Genomic DNA, 15,966 nt, shown 5'->3' with positions numbered 1-15,966 from the left:
TCTTTTACTTTTCATTTCTCACTACATCAAGAAAATGAGGCTTCTTGGGTATCCTGGTATTAATGAGACACATATAGAGGGGGAAAATATTGTTGAAAATATCCTTGACGTCTGTGGAAATCGGTGGAGAATAGTAAAGAACCCTCTCAAGAGATGAGTAGATTGAGAAAACAAATGGTGATAGAAATATAAGATAAATTCTTGCAACTACAATACCATTCGGAATAGGTTGACCTTTCAAACTATTGTAGGCCTCTCTTAAGCCGGGAATATTTAGACAACTCACGCGCATTCCATAAGAGCTCATTAGGATAAGATTGAGTTCTTATGAAATGCACGGAGACATTTTGTTTCTGCCTCGATCTCTTCTGCAGTGTGTATTTATTTGAAAACTATAACAAGATCAATGAAACAGGAAATACATATAATATGAACTTTATTTTCAGTTAATAAATTCTAAATTCACATGAAAAAGGATTCAAACCAAATATTAGTTACTACAAACAACAGTTTATTGTGATCACATTGTTAAAATTTAATTGCAATAAGAGGTAATATATGCAGAAAGATTTTTCTGCAAGTGGCAAGATTTTTTCTCACAATTTTCATAAAAATATTTTCTATTAAAGTGATTAACTAGGTGTTACTCGAGGTTGAAAATTACCATTTTCCCAAATCAAAGGGTCTTCAGAGTGTAAGTTTTAAAACATACCTTTCAGTACATTGCAAACACATACGAGTTTTCAGTACGAATATGGCCTAGACGGATTTTCATATTTAGAGAAGTAGGATGAGCATGAGTAGACATAGCAGAGAAAGTATTCTCTGCTATGTCTACTCTGATGGATTTTAAATACTGATGAAGTGGTAAATTGCTGTTCACACATTTTTCATAAGTAAGATTTCTCTTCATGATGGCTAAGTGGAAGTTAAGGATTGATTACTGAAGACATTTATTCATACAAATGAAAGAGATGGATTAGTCACGACTAAGACCATATAGATGAGAATAATTGTTTGTTAAACAGAATAAAGTTGCAAAATACACTTTAGAAATTAAAGGCTTTTCTCTTATAGGAACCGTTGGGTGGCTCTTCAGTTGAGAATTTTCATAAAATTGTTTACTCCTGTTGAAACAACGAAGAATTTCTCTTTGCATGTATCCTTAAGTGTTTTTTTTAATATAAATACAAGGATCTCTTCATTTCACAGTATAAACAGCTTATAATTTTCTTATTCTTGTGAATTCTTTAAGTTGCATTTACGATGACTTCGTCGAGAAAAGTTCTATCCTTACACAGAACAATTGAAGGGTTTCTCTTTACCGTGTACTCTGAAGTGCATTTGAGGTCATATGAAAGGAACAGTGCCTTTCACACACTGAACAGCTTTAGTTTCTCTTATTCCGTTTAATCCTTCAATGACTTTTAAGATAACTTCGTCGACAAAATTTATTTTCACACACCGCACAGTTACAGGTGTTTCTCGTTACTTGAACGTAAACACTAAAGTGCCTTTTGAGATCTTACGAAAGAGACAATTATTCGGCACACTGGAGAGCTAAAGTGTTCCCATTACTGTGAATCTTTAAATGCTTTTAAAGATTACTACGCTGAGAAAATTTCTTTTCACACTATGAACAGCTGACTGGTTTCTCGTTATTGTGTGTGGTTGAATGCCTTTTAAAATAACTTTGAAGACAATTTCTTTTCACACACACCGAACAGCTGAAGGATTTTTCTTTGGTGTGAACCTTTAGGTGACTTTTGAGATTTTGTGTAGCAGAAAATGTCTTGTCACACACTGAACAGCTGAAGGGTTTTTCATTATTGTGAACCCTTAAATGATGTTTAAGAGTATTTCGGTGAGAAAATTTCATTTCACACATTGAACAATTGAAGGGTTTCAATTGTGAACCCTTAAATGATGTTTAAGAGTATTTCGGTGAGAAAATTTCATTTCACACATTGAACAATTGAAGGGTTTCTCTTTAGTGTGAACCCTTAAGTGACTTTTGAGATATTGTGATAGAGAGAATTTCTTTTCACACACTGAACAGCTGAAGGGTTTCTCATTACTGTGAATCCTTGAATGCGATGTAAGTCCACATCGCTGAGAAAACTTCTTTTCACACCAAGAACAGCTGAATGGTTTCTCGTTAGTGTGAATCCTTAAGTGATTTTTAAGACTAAATGTGCGATCAAATTTCATTTCACACATTGAACAGCTGAAGGGTTTCTCATTATTGTGAATCATTAAATGCATTTTGAGATTACATCTCTTAGAAAATTTCTTTTCACACCAAGAACAGCTCAATGATTTCTCTTTGTGAACCCTTAAGTGAGTTTTAAGACTCTGTAAGCGATCGAATTGCTTTTCGCACACTGAACAGAAGAAAGGTTCATGGTTTGTTTGAATTTCTAAATTCTTTTCGCTTTCTTTTGAATTGAAAAACTCTCTTTTCAATTTTTTGCAGATGGATTTTTCAGGACAATTCGTTGATGATTCACTTGGAAGAAATGCTTTCTCTGCCTTGTTTTCGTCATCTTTATATTTCTTCTGTTTCGTTGAAAATATTTCCATTTTGAATCCTCCAGACGAAGAAGCTTCTTGAAGTGATTTCAGAAACTAAAACAAAATAATATAAAATGTAGGTAAAATATATCGTAATTCTACAGAAAGAGATTGTAAATGAATATATATGAGAGCAATAAAAATGTAAATGTAACATCGTTTAGTTATTTATCAATCTGTTGATTATTTGTCTACTTCTTTTAACATTTTATTTAAAAGTGGTGGAACAGCACGCTTTTTTGTTTTTCATGACATTTCGTTTCCTCGAAAAAGTGAGGTTTAAAAACTTTGTTCTAGAAAGAGAATATGACATTTTTGCAGTAATGATTGCAGAAAATCAGCTAATGAACTCAATCGTGGTGAGGAAATTTCCTTGTTATATAAAATATTTTGTTTGGCACATATATCTCTCATAGCTAGACCTTATCCTCGGGACGGGTACGACATAAAAGGGCTAAAGATTGCTCCTTAACAGGCCACTTGACCTAATACGTGAAGGGAAGAAGAACACATTTATTACTAATTATACATACAGTGATTTTTTGATTTAGTGGAGAGACTTTTTACTATCAACATTGATATTATTGAACATAACGCTTTCTGCTTCATACGGTGCATTAGCATGAAATCAGGAGATTTCCATTTTGATAACATTATTCTGGATAAAATAAAAGATATTTTATTCTTGGATGATGCACATCCATATGAACATGCAGAGAAATATTCTTTACAAGAAATTACATACCCATTAACAACCAACTAATTGGCAAGGTAAACGAAAGCATCACTCCTAGTTCTATCGTAAATACCCTTCCCTGATGTTCTAACTCTCTACTACATCTTTATTTTTATTTATGTATTCTTATGGCAAAAGGAATATAAAGCAGCTACTTTTCAATGTCTTGTTTATGAAGGAAATCCAGGGACTCATTCGTCACCTATTGGATGCCTGGGGGTACAGCACTAGGAAATTGGCGCTTTGGGCAGTCATTCACAATATGAGGAATCGCCTGGGCTAAGGGGAAAACAATCAGATTAAGAGTGGTCTGACAGAATCTACGTATATAATAGCTACATTTACTCTGGTTAGTTCTGATCCTGTTGATTGATGGCCAAATCTTCAAGCGCAAAACTTGGCTTCAGAGCACTGAGATCTTCAACCGGGAAGCCATTTGTCGAGCCAGTGTTCTCTCCACATGTCAAGTGTTGATGGTAAGGCAGCTGAAGAGAGTTGAGTTTTCTTCCATGGACTAGAAAGGGTTTCTTGATTTTAGGAGAACACTAGATGGATTTATGAGAGGCTGGTGCAGAGACAGAAGTGAGTTTCTCATTATTTTATTAAATTCTTTAATCGAGGCTTGTCTTCTACATATATTTGGTGGAGCGATGGTGTAGAAAATAGGACAGGCAATCAGGCCAGAAGAGTGCTTCTCAGTGTACCACTAATTGTGCGCAAGGCAGAGTTTAGCTGGGTGTCTATAATATTAGTGTGCGCACTTTTTCCCAGACGGGAGCAGAGTATTCTGCTGCACAGAATTAAAGGGATAGTGCAGACGACCTTAGGACTTCGGCAGCACAACCCCAGGTTGTACTAGCAAGCCTGGAAATGATAATATTCCTCGTTTTAATATTGTTTGACAGGTTGGTGATGTGCCTTTTGTAGGTTAGGCTTCCGACCAGTTTCACTCCAAGGTATTTGGGGTGAGTCTCATGTTCTACCATTTTGTCACAAAACGAGAGGTTGACGTGTCGATTTGCCTTTGCGTTGTTCAGGCGAAATACTGTGGACACGGTTTATATTGGATTTTGCTTCAGGTAACGCTGCGTGATGTACTTTTCCAGGATGTTCAGGTCTGATTCAATTACAGGTTGGCAAAAGAGGTAGATTTGTAGAGGATCGCTGGTCATCGGCGTACATATATTTGCTTTAGCTGGTGTATGATAAGTCGGATACATAGATGTTAAAGAGAATATTGGCTAACACATAGCCCTGTGGGAGACCGTTGTGGTGGATTCTGGGCCTGTTTTTTATCTCCACCAATATCGATTCGGATTAGGTATTTGAATGGATTCAAAAAGCTGGAAATTTTTTTACACCTTTTAGTATTGCCTAGCTTTAGGAGGAGGCCCCTGATCTCGTCTGTTTCATAAAGCTGATACCAGCTATTGAGTCCACACATATATACTTATATACACTACACTCGATACAAATTTGGCCTGTTAAACAGGTGTGTTCTCTGGCCAATTTGACCATACTACGAATTACGAAAAACGTAAGACATGTTTCCGTCCTGACACTGAAGTGGTTTGATGCGAATAGATTGATTCTTGATATGACAAAGTTAATCTAACTCAAGTGAACAGTTAACGTACTGATCTATATGTATTGATTTTGGTCGAGCAGTATAATATTTCAGAGAACGATGCTTGAAAGATTATTATAAGGTTAGAATTAACATTTCGTGACTGGGATTACTAATAATATTCAATTCAATCATGTAAATTCATTACATTCTTGAATAAATATAATTATTGTGGTTACGATTATTCAGTGATCCACATTCGTTTGTAAAATTATATTACAAATAGAACGGAGGATGAATAATGTAAAAATTTTAAATCCCTTAGATTTCAGATTATGTCCTGCTGTCATGAAGGAAAGCTTGATTTTTTGAATAATTTGACTAAAGCAGTTTCTAATATCTATTATTTAATTAAAAGAATAAAACATAATTTATGACATTATGACAGAATGAGAGATTACTTATCTTATGAACTTGATTGCAATTGTGGCTAGTGCGTTTGCGAATCCATTGAACCTCTGTAAAGAAAGTAAATGTGATAGAATACCGATGGAATAACAGAATTCCATTCAACTTGTTGACAAGATAACACGCCATTCTCCACAATGGAGTTGTGGAGATTGGCGATGTCTACCACACTGCGTTCGATATTCACATAAGTACAGTGTTTCACTCAAACCAAAAATGCTAGATGTGGATAATAGTTACCTTTAAAAAGACTGCATATTATTTTGATATTTTACTCACTTTCACCAGATATGCAATATTCATGTTCCGGTACAAACATTTGTCTCTTATTCCGTAAGTATTACCTGTTAAGTGCAGTAAAAGCGTTCAACTCTGATTAGCTTTCTGATATTTCCTAAGAACATGATTTGTTTTATGGTAAGATTTCGAAAATATTTAGATTTTTCAAGCAAATCTGTATTATTTCTTATTGTCTTGATATGTAATTCACAAATTAACGGGGACGTTTTCTTATCCGTTTCTATGTAAAGTGAAGACAGATCCAACGGGCTGCGCATGCGAAAGGGCTTTGAATTGAATTGAACCTTATGCTTTTGAATTTTAAAAGCCTAAGGTTTCTTCTCGTGATGATATCTTACGTGCGTTCTAAGGGTTATTGGATCTCACATCTATAAATTCTTCCTTACCATTCGGAATTCTCACACGTTTCTTGAGCTCGATTAGTCGGATAATCGTCGAAGAGGCCATCATTAGAGTGGATTATTAAGTGCGTTTTTTTAAGTCGGTCGGGAAAATTTCCATGAAAAACTATGAAAGTTTCATAATTTTTAGAAGAGTGCTTCTAAGTGTATTATCCTTACCATCGGAGTTGAATTAGCTTGCATTACTTATAAAAACACGATCGCTGCCCAAGCGTCTGCATGTTTGCACTTTAATTATTAAGGCTTTTGATTAGCTAGTTTAAATGTCCTGACAAATGTTTCGATCTGTTGTTTCTCTTCAGAGACAAGGCCGAAACCATAAGAAAGCAAATACTGTTCATTCAATATATTTCTTTTGTACTAAATGACAGTTTGATAAATAAATATAAAATTTGGAAAAAATAAATAATAAAAATAATTACCTCGGTTTCTAGGAGCTTAGGATGAAAGACAACTGTTGAGTTGCACAGCTGACAAGCTTGTTAACAAACTAACTGAAAAGTAATGCACAAATATAAGTCAGTAATATGAGTGTGAGAGTATGAGCAAACAAAAGGCTGTAGATAGTTCTGGTTCGAGAATACTTTCATTGTAAAAAAGTACAGGTTATAATCATATTATCAACTTATCATATGGTAGTTAATTTTCATCTCAATTAAAATTAATAAATGCCGTCATATGTGCGTAATTATAACCAAAATGGTAACAGAAAAAAAATCTAAAAAAAAAAAAATTTGCTTTCATCTAGACGGGATAGATGCTGAAATGAGTCTCTTTCATCAAAATCGATAATTATGCTGCTATAACCTCTGATGAACCTCTTAGAATTACCCCTGCATGTTCTAGTTCAATTACACCTTCTTTTACTATAGGATTACTCAACAGCTTACAATTTCTTGTGGGCGGTTACTGCGAGAAAGGATAATTTGATTACTTGTTTCGCCATTAATTGAATTAATTGTATAATAATAGTTTGAATGTCAACTACCAAATTAGCTCTCTCTGATGGTCTCCTAATAAAACCATCCATTCTAATTTTTTTTAATTCTCTTTTTTATTATCAATTTTCTCTGGTTTAAATTTTTGGACAGTAAAGTAATTAGTGTTGGAGACTGATTTTCAGCCCTCTAAATGCTTTTTTTGAATTTATCCTGTGTATTCTTACGAAGGGACAGTTATACTTCGTAACTGTCCCTGCGCCATTACAACAAAGTCCAACAGTCGATTTCCGTTCTTGATTGAGCATGGAGAAATGACGAGACATTTTCTATCCTCAGTTAACTCACATAAATTGTTCCCACCACTCGTGAAATAACGGATGATCATACAAACTCTTCCAACTCGCCTGATCTCTAATGGTAGATAATGGTCCTTTCAGGAGTATTCTGTTTCTTCCTGTAGACTGTTCAGACAATAGTAGACTTCATCTCTAGAGCTAAATTCAGCCTACCACTTTTTCATCCATGTTGTCTAGCATTACAGGAATGCCAATTCGGATAATCTTTGTAAATTTCATGTGTGATTTCATTGGTGTAAGAAATCTTTTCAGTTCTCTGTTCAGAACATTTATACTGAATGTCACACGAAACAATTCTTCTCGTAACGGAGAGAATGTTTCTCAATTCTGCTTTAAACTATTCGTACCTGAACTCAAATGTAACTACTCCAAGATGAACACTCGCCTGTCTGAAGTAGCTTTCATCGAAATCTTTATTAGCTATTTTTATTTATTTAAAAGCTTGAAAAAGCAATTATTAGCACCTCGAATCTGATAGTGATGTCTACTCAAACGAAAATTACATCCTGTCCAAAGACAGCCTTTTTTTTTTTTTGTTTCTTGCCAGACATTCAAACCACGACTTTCGTCCATCCGTTTCTAATGTCGTCACATTTGTACAGGCTTCCTACATTGGTAGATTTGTAAAAATCTATTCTCCTCATTTATAATTTTCTTAATTTGCTATATAGATGATGTTGGTGCATGTCTGCATAGTTTTGCAAATGTACCACATATAATGTCAATTTTTCATCCAATGAATGTTGTTTAAAGTGGATGAAAAAGCTTTCTTGCGCATGAAACCATTTCTTTAAGTTTATTTTTTATTTTTAATTTGAACACCCGAAATGAATAACGTTTCATGGTGTCATTTTTTCTCTGTTTCTCAACTGCTCTCTATCAAGAAGGTTTGAAATCAGGATGTATTCATCCGAAGAAGTGTGACAATTCTTATCATCTAATTACTGATCACTATCTCTGGTTCCGGTTCTTTTAAAGTAATGGTTAAAACTATTAAAATTCAACAATCTCGGAGTCTGCCAGCTGATAAAGCAGCTTTGATCCTTCCAGCCAATGAACAGATTTGTTCATGGGAATTCATCAAATGCATTGTTTCCCATTTCACAAGCCTTACACTGCACAAATCACCGACGCTTCAAATGCTCTTTCTAAAACCGTAGATTCTAATTTTCAAACTATATATATTTGCTAACCTTCCAAAATAAAATCACAGTAAAAAATCCTCTACTATATCTTTCATCTTTGCTATTGGCAACCCTCAAATCTGATTTCTCTTCACATCCATATGAGTCAATTATTGTCGCCTCAGAATCAATAGAACTATGATTTTGTTTCGTTCAAAAAGGTTTTTATATCTAAACAGCTCTTAATGTTATGCAAATGAATACGTAGCACTCAACAAGATAAAAGGCAAAAGGCTGCGGTAGCGAATTGTGTTTGAAGGAAGCTCTTTGTATAGGAATAATCTTGAAATCCTGTCTCGCTTGTAATCTCTCAATGACATCACTAGATGATTGCACTAGGAGGGAAGAATTATTGGAAAGCTTGAAGGAGGTCCGATTTTGCCAGAAAGTTTGGAATCTCGCATAATGTTGTAACCAGCCTTTGTTCAGCGCTTGAAACCAATGCAATGCATATCAGACGATTGCTAAGAGACCGCCATGCTCTACCACGGAATGTGAACACAGATTTTTGGTTGTGAAAACAAGACGTAATCGACACACCACGGCAGGTGAGCTTCAAATCGGCTCCATTCAAGCACAGGTTTGCGGATATTTTCCGGACCCAAGTTCACGACGTGCTATATCCGTTATGTTAAATAGCATCGCAAAATTCTTGGATGAGCACAACCAGGTGAACGAGCAAGATGCAGAAAAAGATTCTCTACAAGAGATTACATCCTCACTATCAACCAAGTAATTGGGAAAGTGAACGAATATCGACTTTCTGCAGATTTAATGTTTGTTTATTTAGAAAAAGGTTTTGATTCTTTATTTCAGTCAAAAATAATAAACAGATAAAAATGAACAATCCATCCCAGAAAAGTACATTAGAACTCTACAGCCAGAACATCAAAGAAAGGAATTTAACATTCAGAGATGAGAGAGATCAGATGTCACCCAGAATGTTTTGTGTTACATTATAAGAAGTCTTTAATTAAATACATTCGCGTGGATATATTTATATACTCTCATAATTTGGGTGATATCAGATTTCCTTCTATCTCTCCTCTTTCTGTGCTAAATTTCTTTCCCTGATGTTCTACCTTTAAACTGGCTTCATATAATATTTCTGATAGTTAAGCGCGTGTTTTCTCTGGCCAGTTTAAGTGGTCCATATTATTTTCACCCTCTCCATTAGGGTAGCTTAATTCAACTTCAGATCTATAAATAATATACATTTTGTCGTACAGTAAAATATTTTAGAATATGATGCTCGAAAAATTATCTGGTTGTCCAGATCAATTTGGATTACATTTCAAGTTTATTTACAGATTATTGGTTTTCGATTTTAAGGTTTGTACACAATTTATAATTTTAATGTATATAATTGGATTACAGGCGTTTCGTGAGTGGGATTATCAATCTTCAATTCAATAATATAAATTTATTATATTATAGAATGAATATAGTTATTGTTGCTATGTTTATCTAGTAATCTTTAGTCTCTTTTAAAAAATAATAAAAGGAGAATGAATGAGATGAATAATGGAAAAAGTTTTAAATGACACAAATTCAGATTGTTATTTTATCATGAAAGTAATCAGGATTATTTGGAACAACTTGGTTAAAGACTTTTTCTATTACAAATTAATTTTGATTTAACTGGCGTAAATTCTTTTACGCCAGTTAAATCGCATATATCAATATATATAGTTTAAATATTCTAAGAATTAAATTCCGATTTTATTCAACTAAATAATAAAACTCATTTGAAAAAAGTCCGAAATGGCTCAGAAATTACCTTTCTCTGATAGAACACAAGATTGTAATAGGAATCAATGTCAGAAATAAGACACGTGTGTAACGTGACAACATCCAATATGCTTCCACCATTATTTAAGATGGGTTAAAACAAATCGCTAATAATAGCCTGACTGAGAGATTACTTATCACATAAGGAAAAGGGGATTATAGTCTGTTCTTCTAGGTTATTAATCAGGATATCCCACCGTTTTATTGGGTGTTTACCAAACTGCTGAATGGTGTCATAATTACTTAGTGAGTCACATGAACAAGCGAATAGAATTTCCTGTTGTTTCTAAATCACCTCCATTTTTCCACAATATATGTCATCAGCATAGCTGATTATTCGTAATAAAATTGTATTTCATAATTTTTCTTTATTCGGCATTTTTTTTATTTTTCATCTCTCACTACATCGAGAAGATTAGATTTCTTGGGTATTCAGGTATTAATGAGACATATATACAGGAAGTTAATATTTTTTTCATTTTGAGGAAACTATATATATATGACGCTATTGATCATCTCACCATACTTGTGAACCGAACTACAAGTGTTAGCACTTCTGAGAGTGCACTGAGTCACAGAAACGAAAATCACTGTAATTGGATATTGATCGAATAACTGAATTCCATCCATGTTATGGACAATTGCGATGCACTTCCCTACTGTGTTCGGCATTGAACTAATTGTGGTGTTTTACTCAAACAAAAAAATGCTAGATGTGGACAATAATTACCTGCAAGAAGTCTGCATATCATTTTGTGATTTTTCAGTGAGTTTCACAAGATATGAATGCTTCTGTACATATATTTGTCACTTATATGGATCTCAGAACTGTAAATTTTTTTCGTCTTCTGAGGGTCTGTTGATTAGAAAATGTATTGTTACAGGTGGCGAAATAAATGGTTTCTTACCATTAGGATTATTCACGTCTCTTGAGATATATTAATCGGATAAACGGTTTATTACTGAAGGGTCCTCCATTAGAGTGAATTATGAAGTGCGATTTTTTTTCAAAGTCGATCGGAAATATCTTCTTACGATTAATAATGAAAGAGCGCTATTTCATTTCAATGAAAAATTCCTTTCTCATAATAGAGAGGTGTGTTCTCTGGCCAGTTTGACCCTACTGCGTACGACCTGTTTTGTCTCCATCAGGATCGCTTTATTCAGCTTAAGATGTGATTAGAAAGGCGATCTTTATCATAATCAAACTAAAATGACCAGTTAACCAAATTGTGCATAAATAATTCGTTTTGGGAGTACAGTGAAATATTTCACAGCGTGATGCTTGAAAGATTACTTGGTTGGTCAGATTTCTTTTGATTAGAATAGTTTCATATTTTAAAAATGTAAAATGATGTACTTATTTTACCATTTCGGTGCACAGATATCGGTAAGAGGATGTTCGTGATTGCGATTATCAATAATCTTAAATAACTTACACCATTCAAATAAACCTAATATATATAAATAAATATAATTATTGCTGTTGTTATTCCATAATCCTGATTCTTTTAAAAATAGAATGAAGCGCGAATGCTAACTTTGTAAATGACACAATTTCAGATCGTCTAATCATTAAAGAAAACAGGATTTTTTGGGATAATTTGACTTATGCATTTTTCTGATATCTATTATTTAATTAAATGAATAAAACTGAATTATTATCAAGTCGTTTTTGACTTAACTAGCGTAAGTTCTTTTAAATATATAATTTCAACATTGATTAAATTAATTTCGAATTTAATTAAAATAAATAATAAAACGAATTTGAGAAATTCCGAAATGGCACAAAAATTACCTTTATCTGGCAGAGCACGCGATTGTTAAACGAACCACACAGAAATAAGACACGTGTACAAGATACAGATTAAGTTTTGTGCGATTACTTACAATGAGTAAGAACAAAATTCTGAAAATAGACTGGGTGAGAGATTACTTATAAGGAAAGAGGATTATAATCCCTTCTTCGAGATTATTAATCAGGTTATCCCGATGTTTTATTGGGTACTGTTCACTGCTGAATTATTAATGAATGATGCAATGAATTGTTAGCAGATTATTATACGAAGAAGGGTAGTAAAATCCGATATTTATATTGTTCAGAAGGGATGTGTATTTTAACAAAAAAAATTCTGAATGTAATTTATAAAATCAGCTCCCTTTTTGCAAACAAGACTATATCATTAGATTAGCGAGTTATTATTAATATAACTTGCATTCTTTTCATTTCCATCTATCACTATAGAAATAATGAGAATTCATGTATCGTCTCTGTATTATCGAGATAGATAGAGAGGAAAAAATTATTATTGACAAAACAGCTTCTATATGCGACTACACGTTCAAGTCGACGGGTCATCTCATGAACTGAACTGCAGGTGTGGATAGCAAGTTTGCGAGTACACGAAGTCTCAGAAATGAAAACCAGTTTAATATGATACTCACGGAATAACAGAGTTCCATCCGTCTTGTGGACAATTCCGTAGCTCTACAATACCGCGTTCAGCATTCACCGAAGTATGGTGCTTTACTCAATCGTATAATGTTTACAGTCATTACCTGCACCAAGAATACATATTATTTCGATATTTGTAATCAGTTTCACTAGATAAGCAATATCTAATCACGTCTTCCATTAATATTACACTGTTACGAACAGTAAAGTTCGAAAGTGACTACCAAAAAAGTGTTGTGCTATGATTATGTTTGTAATATTGCTAAGAACAGAGTTGTTGAAAATATTTGGTTGTATGTGAAGATTTCCAACATCTTTAGATTTCTAGCATAAATCTGTATTATTTCATTTCCCATTGGTGTCCATTTTATGAATAACCTGCCTGTTTTCATAGCGGTTTTTATGTGAAATGAAGATAGTCACAGCAGTGAAATTTTCAAATGAAACTTTCCCCGCAGCGACCATGTTATATATCACAATTGAAGCATTTTTCATTCGAATATTCTTACATGTCTCTTAAGGTTTTCGATTGAGAAAATTTCTTTGAGCAGACTATGAAACTGGAAAGGTTTTTTCGACAGTGTAATTTGAGATAGCCTGTAAGAGTGAAATTCCTGCCACAGATGCCGAATGTGAAAGGTGTTTGAATGTATGATTTCTAACATGAATAATAATTGGACTTGAAGGACAAGCTAATGTCTTTTCACAGACATAAGGTTTCTTCACATGAGGATATCTTACGTGAGTTTTAAATGTTGATGGATCTCAGAACTATAAATTTTTCGTTGATTTCGAGGGTGTTGATTAGAAAATGATTTCTTACATGTGGCCAAACTAAATGGTTTCTTACATTAGGAATCCTCACATGTCTCTTGAGATCCTGATGTTGTAATCGGATAGACGGTTATGATTAGGAATAAATGACTTTTATGATATTTTTCGTATAGTTACGCCAATTTGCTGAAACAAAAAACTTCTCGCCTCGTGCAAATGCAATTTCTGAACCGTCTGTAGTGCCTGTCCTGCTTGTCACTGTGGTCATCAACATCCTTTGAGTCCGCTATCATCTTCATATGCCAACCTCAGTTGTCTTCAGTCCAGTTCCAGTTTAAGCGGGATGAATTTTGATAAAGAGGTAAATTAAATTCATTCATTAAAAGTGACAGGCGGGCGTATAAATCTACTAATAACGTTGCGTGTATAACAGACTCGCATTCTCTTTTCTCAAGTGTGGATTTCTGTATGCAATTTGAAAATTGTTTTGAGACGAATAAATTATGATTTCCTACTCTTTACTTAGAAATGATTGAACGTGAGGAAAGGATATTATCCTTACTGGTAAGTTGATGAAAGATTACTTTTTGATAAGGAAATTGAGCCCCTCCTCATCAAAGGTACTTCCTACACGTATTAGTGTAAAGTACTGCCGTTCCTGCAGCACTAAAGAGACGTTTAATATATTAACTCTTTCTTTTAAGGTTATACGGTGATCAACATTCATATTTACAAATTTAGGGACACAAAACACACGGGTTGAAATGATTATTTTACTTATTAATAAAATAACAATTCACGTTTCGACCACTGCATTGAGATCATCATCAGAAAGATACATGTGTATAGGAAAACAAGCTACATCCTCTTGTACTCTACAAAGGTAAACTGAATCTACGCTCTTGATTAATCTTTTACTTAGCCTGACCTCTAGTTGCAAAAAAAAAAAAAAAAAAAAACTACAATAAATCCTGCTAAGGTCCTCCCGCACTAAGATTTTCTACTAGACTTGTACAGTTCAATTTGCTATTGAATGTTTTTTTTTTTTTTTTTAAAAAGCACTTCACCAAATCTTCTTGTATTGTACATATCTGCCCTTTTCATCAAAATCCCGATCAGTGATACTATTATGCTCCTACAGAACATATTTTCACAGACATCACGGTCCTCTTTGCAGACGTACTCCTCTCCGGATATTTCGTGTGGCAAAACAAGTTTTACCTTCAAAAAGTAGGTACAGCCATGGGCTCATCACCCCCCTCCCCCACAATAGCTTACTTTTATATGGCAGACCTTGAGCAACGAGCTCTAGAGTCAGCGTGCATAAAACCCAAAATTTCTCTCAGATACGTCGATGATATTTTCGCCGTTTGGCCTAATGGCCGCAAAGCACTAAATACATTTCTTAGCCACCTGAACATACAACACAAACTTATCCAATTCACCCTAAAATTGAAAAAACAACTCTCTTCCTTTCCTAGACACACTCGTAACAAGTCTTCCCTCAGGCTGTCTCTTCCTCTCAGTCTACCACAAACCAACACACAAAAAATTCTTACCACCACCCAACACAAAACACTATGTGTCATAAGCATCTTTAAACCGAGAGCTCAAACTATTTGTTCAAATGAGCAAGCTCTAAAGCAGGATTACGAGATCATTAACCATACATTATAAAAAATGGATACAGTAAAAAAAAAAAAAAAAAAACTTCACAAGATCCTCCAGAGCGATACCATTAAAAACAAAAAAAAGATTTCAAGAATGCCATTGCCATTCCTTATGTTAGAGGCATTTCGGAAAGAATAGACAGAACACTACACAAATACAAGATCAAAACCACCTTAAAACCCACGACAAAATTAGACACCGATTCAATTCTTCCAAAGATCCTCTTCCACACTTAGCCCACCCAGTGGTTTACAAAATACAATGCACATTAACCTACCATACATAGGGGAAAGGAAACAGGACGAACCAACCCAATTAACAAGGACGAACACAAATGACACATTAAATACCTCCATCTTGGAAAAACCGCGGCATTTCAGACCATGCACTCCAGACACACCACAGAATTGATTGGAAATCAGTTCTGTGGTATGTCTACCAAGTCCCAACACCGCACCAAAACCAGTTCGAGAGGAAATTTAAAGCAGCATGTAAAATACTCAAACACAATCCCAAACTGAACAAAAATTACGGTCAAACATTGCAAGAATGTGGAGGAACCATTATAGCAGTGGTCTCCAAACTTTTCGCCGTGAGGGCCACATTGGGTACTTCAGCACTGTTCAACGGGCCGTAGTAATAAAAAACTCTAGAACTAGATATATGAGTTTTATTGAAAGCAGATAAAAACTGATTGCAGAGTGTGTGAGATTAAATTGTCGTCTATTAATGACAACGAACACCATCA

General features: G+C 34.3%; 1 protein-coding gene across 1 annotated transcript in view; it reads right to left on the bottom strand.

The window, feature by feature from the left end:
* Positions 1-483: 483 nt before the first annotated feature.
* Positions 484-15,966, bottom strand: part of LOC150095916 (uncharacterized) — a 16,733-nt gene continuing 1,250 nt past the window's right edge. The window contains exons 2-3 of the mRNA XM_090409181.1: positions 6,469-6,540; positions 484-2,628 (exon numbers count right to left, since the gene is read on the bottom strand). Coding sequence (XP_090265307.1) covers positions 1,906-2,583 — 678 coding nt within the window. The 5' untranslated portion in view covers positions 2,584-2,628; positions 6,469-6,540 and the 3' untranslated portion in view covers positions 484-1,905. The remainder of the gene's footprint in view (positions 2,629-6,468; positions 6,541-15,966) is intronic.

The sequence above is a fragment of the Typopeltis vanoorti genome, chromosome 19, assembly GCF_054136105.1.
Source record: "Typopeltis vanoorti isolate ZY-2024b chromosome 19, IOZ_Tvanoo_1.0, whole genome shotgun sequence".
NCBI classification, from domain to species: Eukaryota; Metazoa; Arthropoda; class Arachnida; order Uropygi; family Thelyphonidae; genus Typopeltis; species Typopeltis vanoorti.
This window is presented reverse-complemented; position numbering and strand designations above follow the sequence as displayed.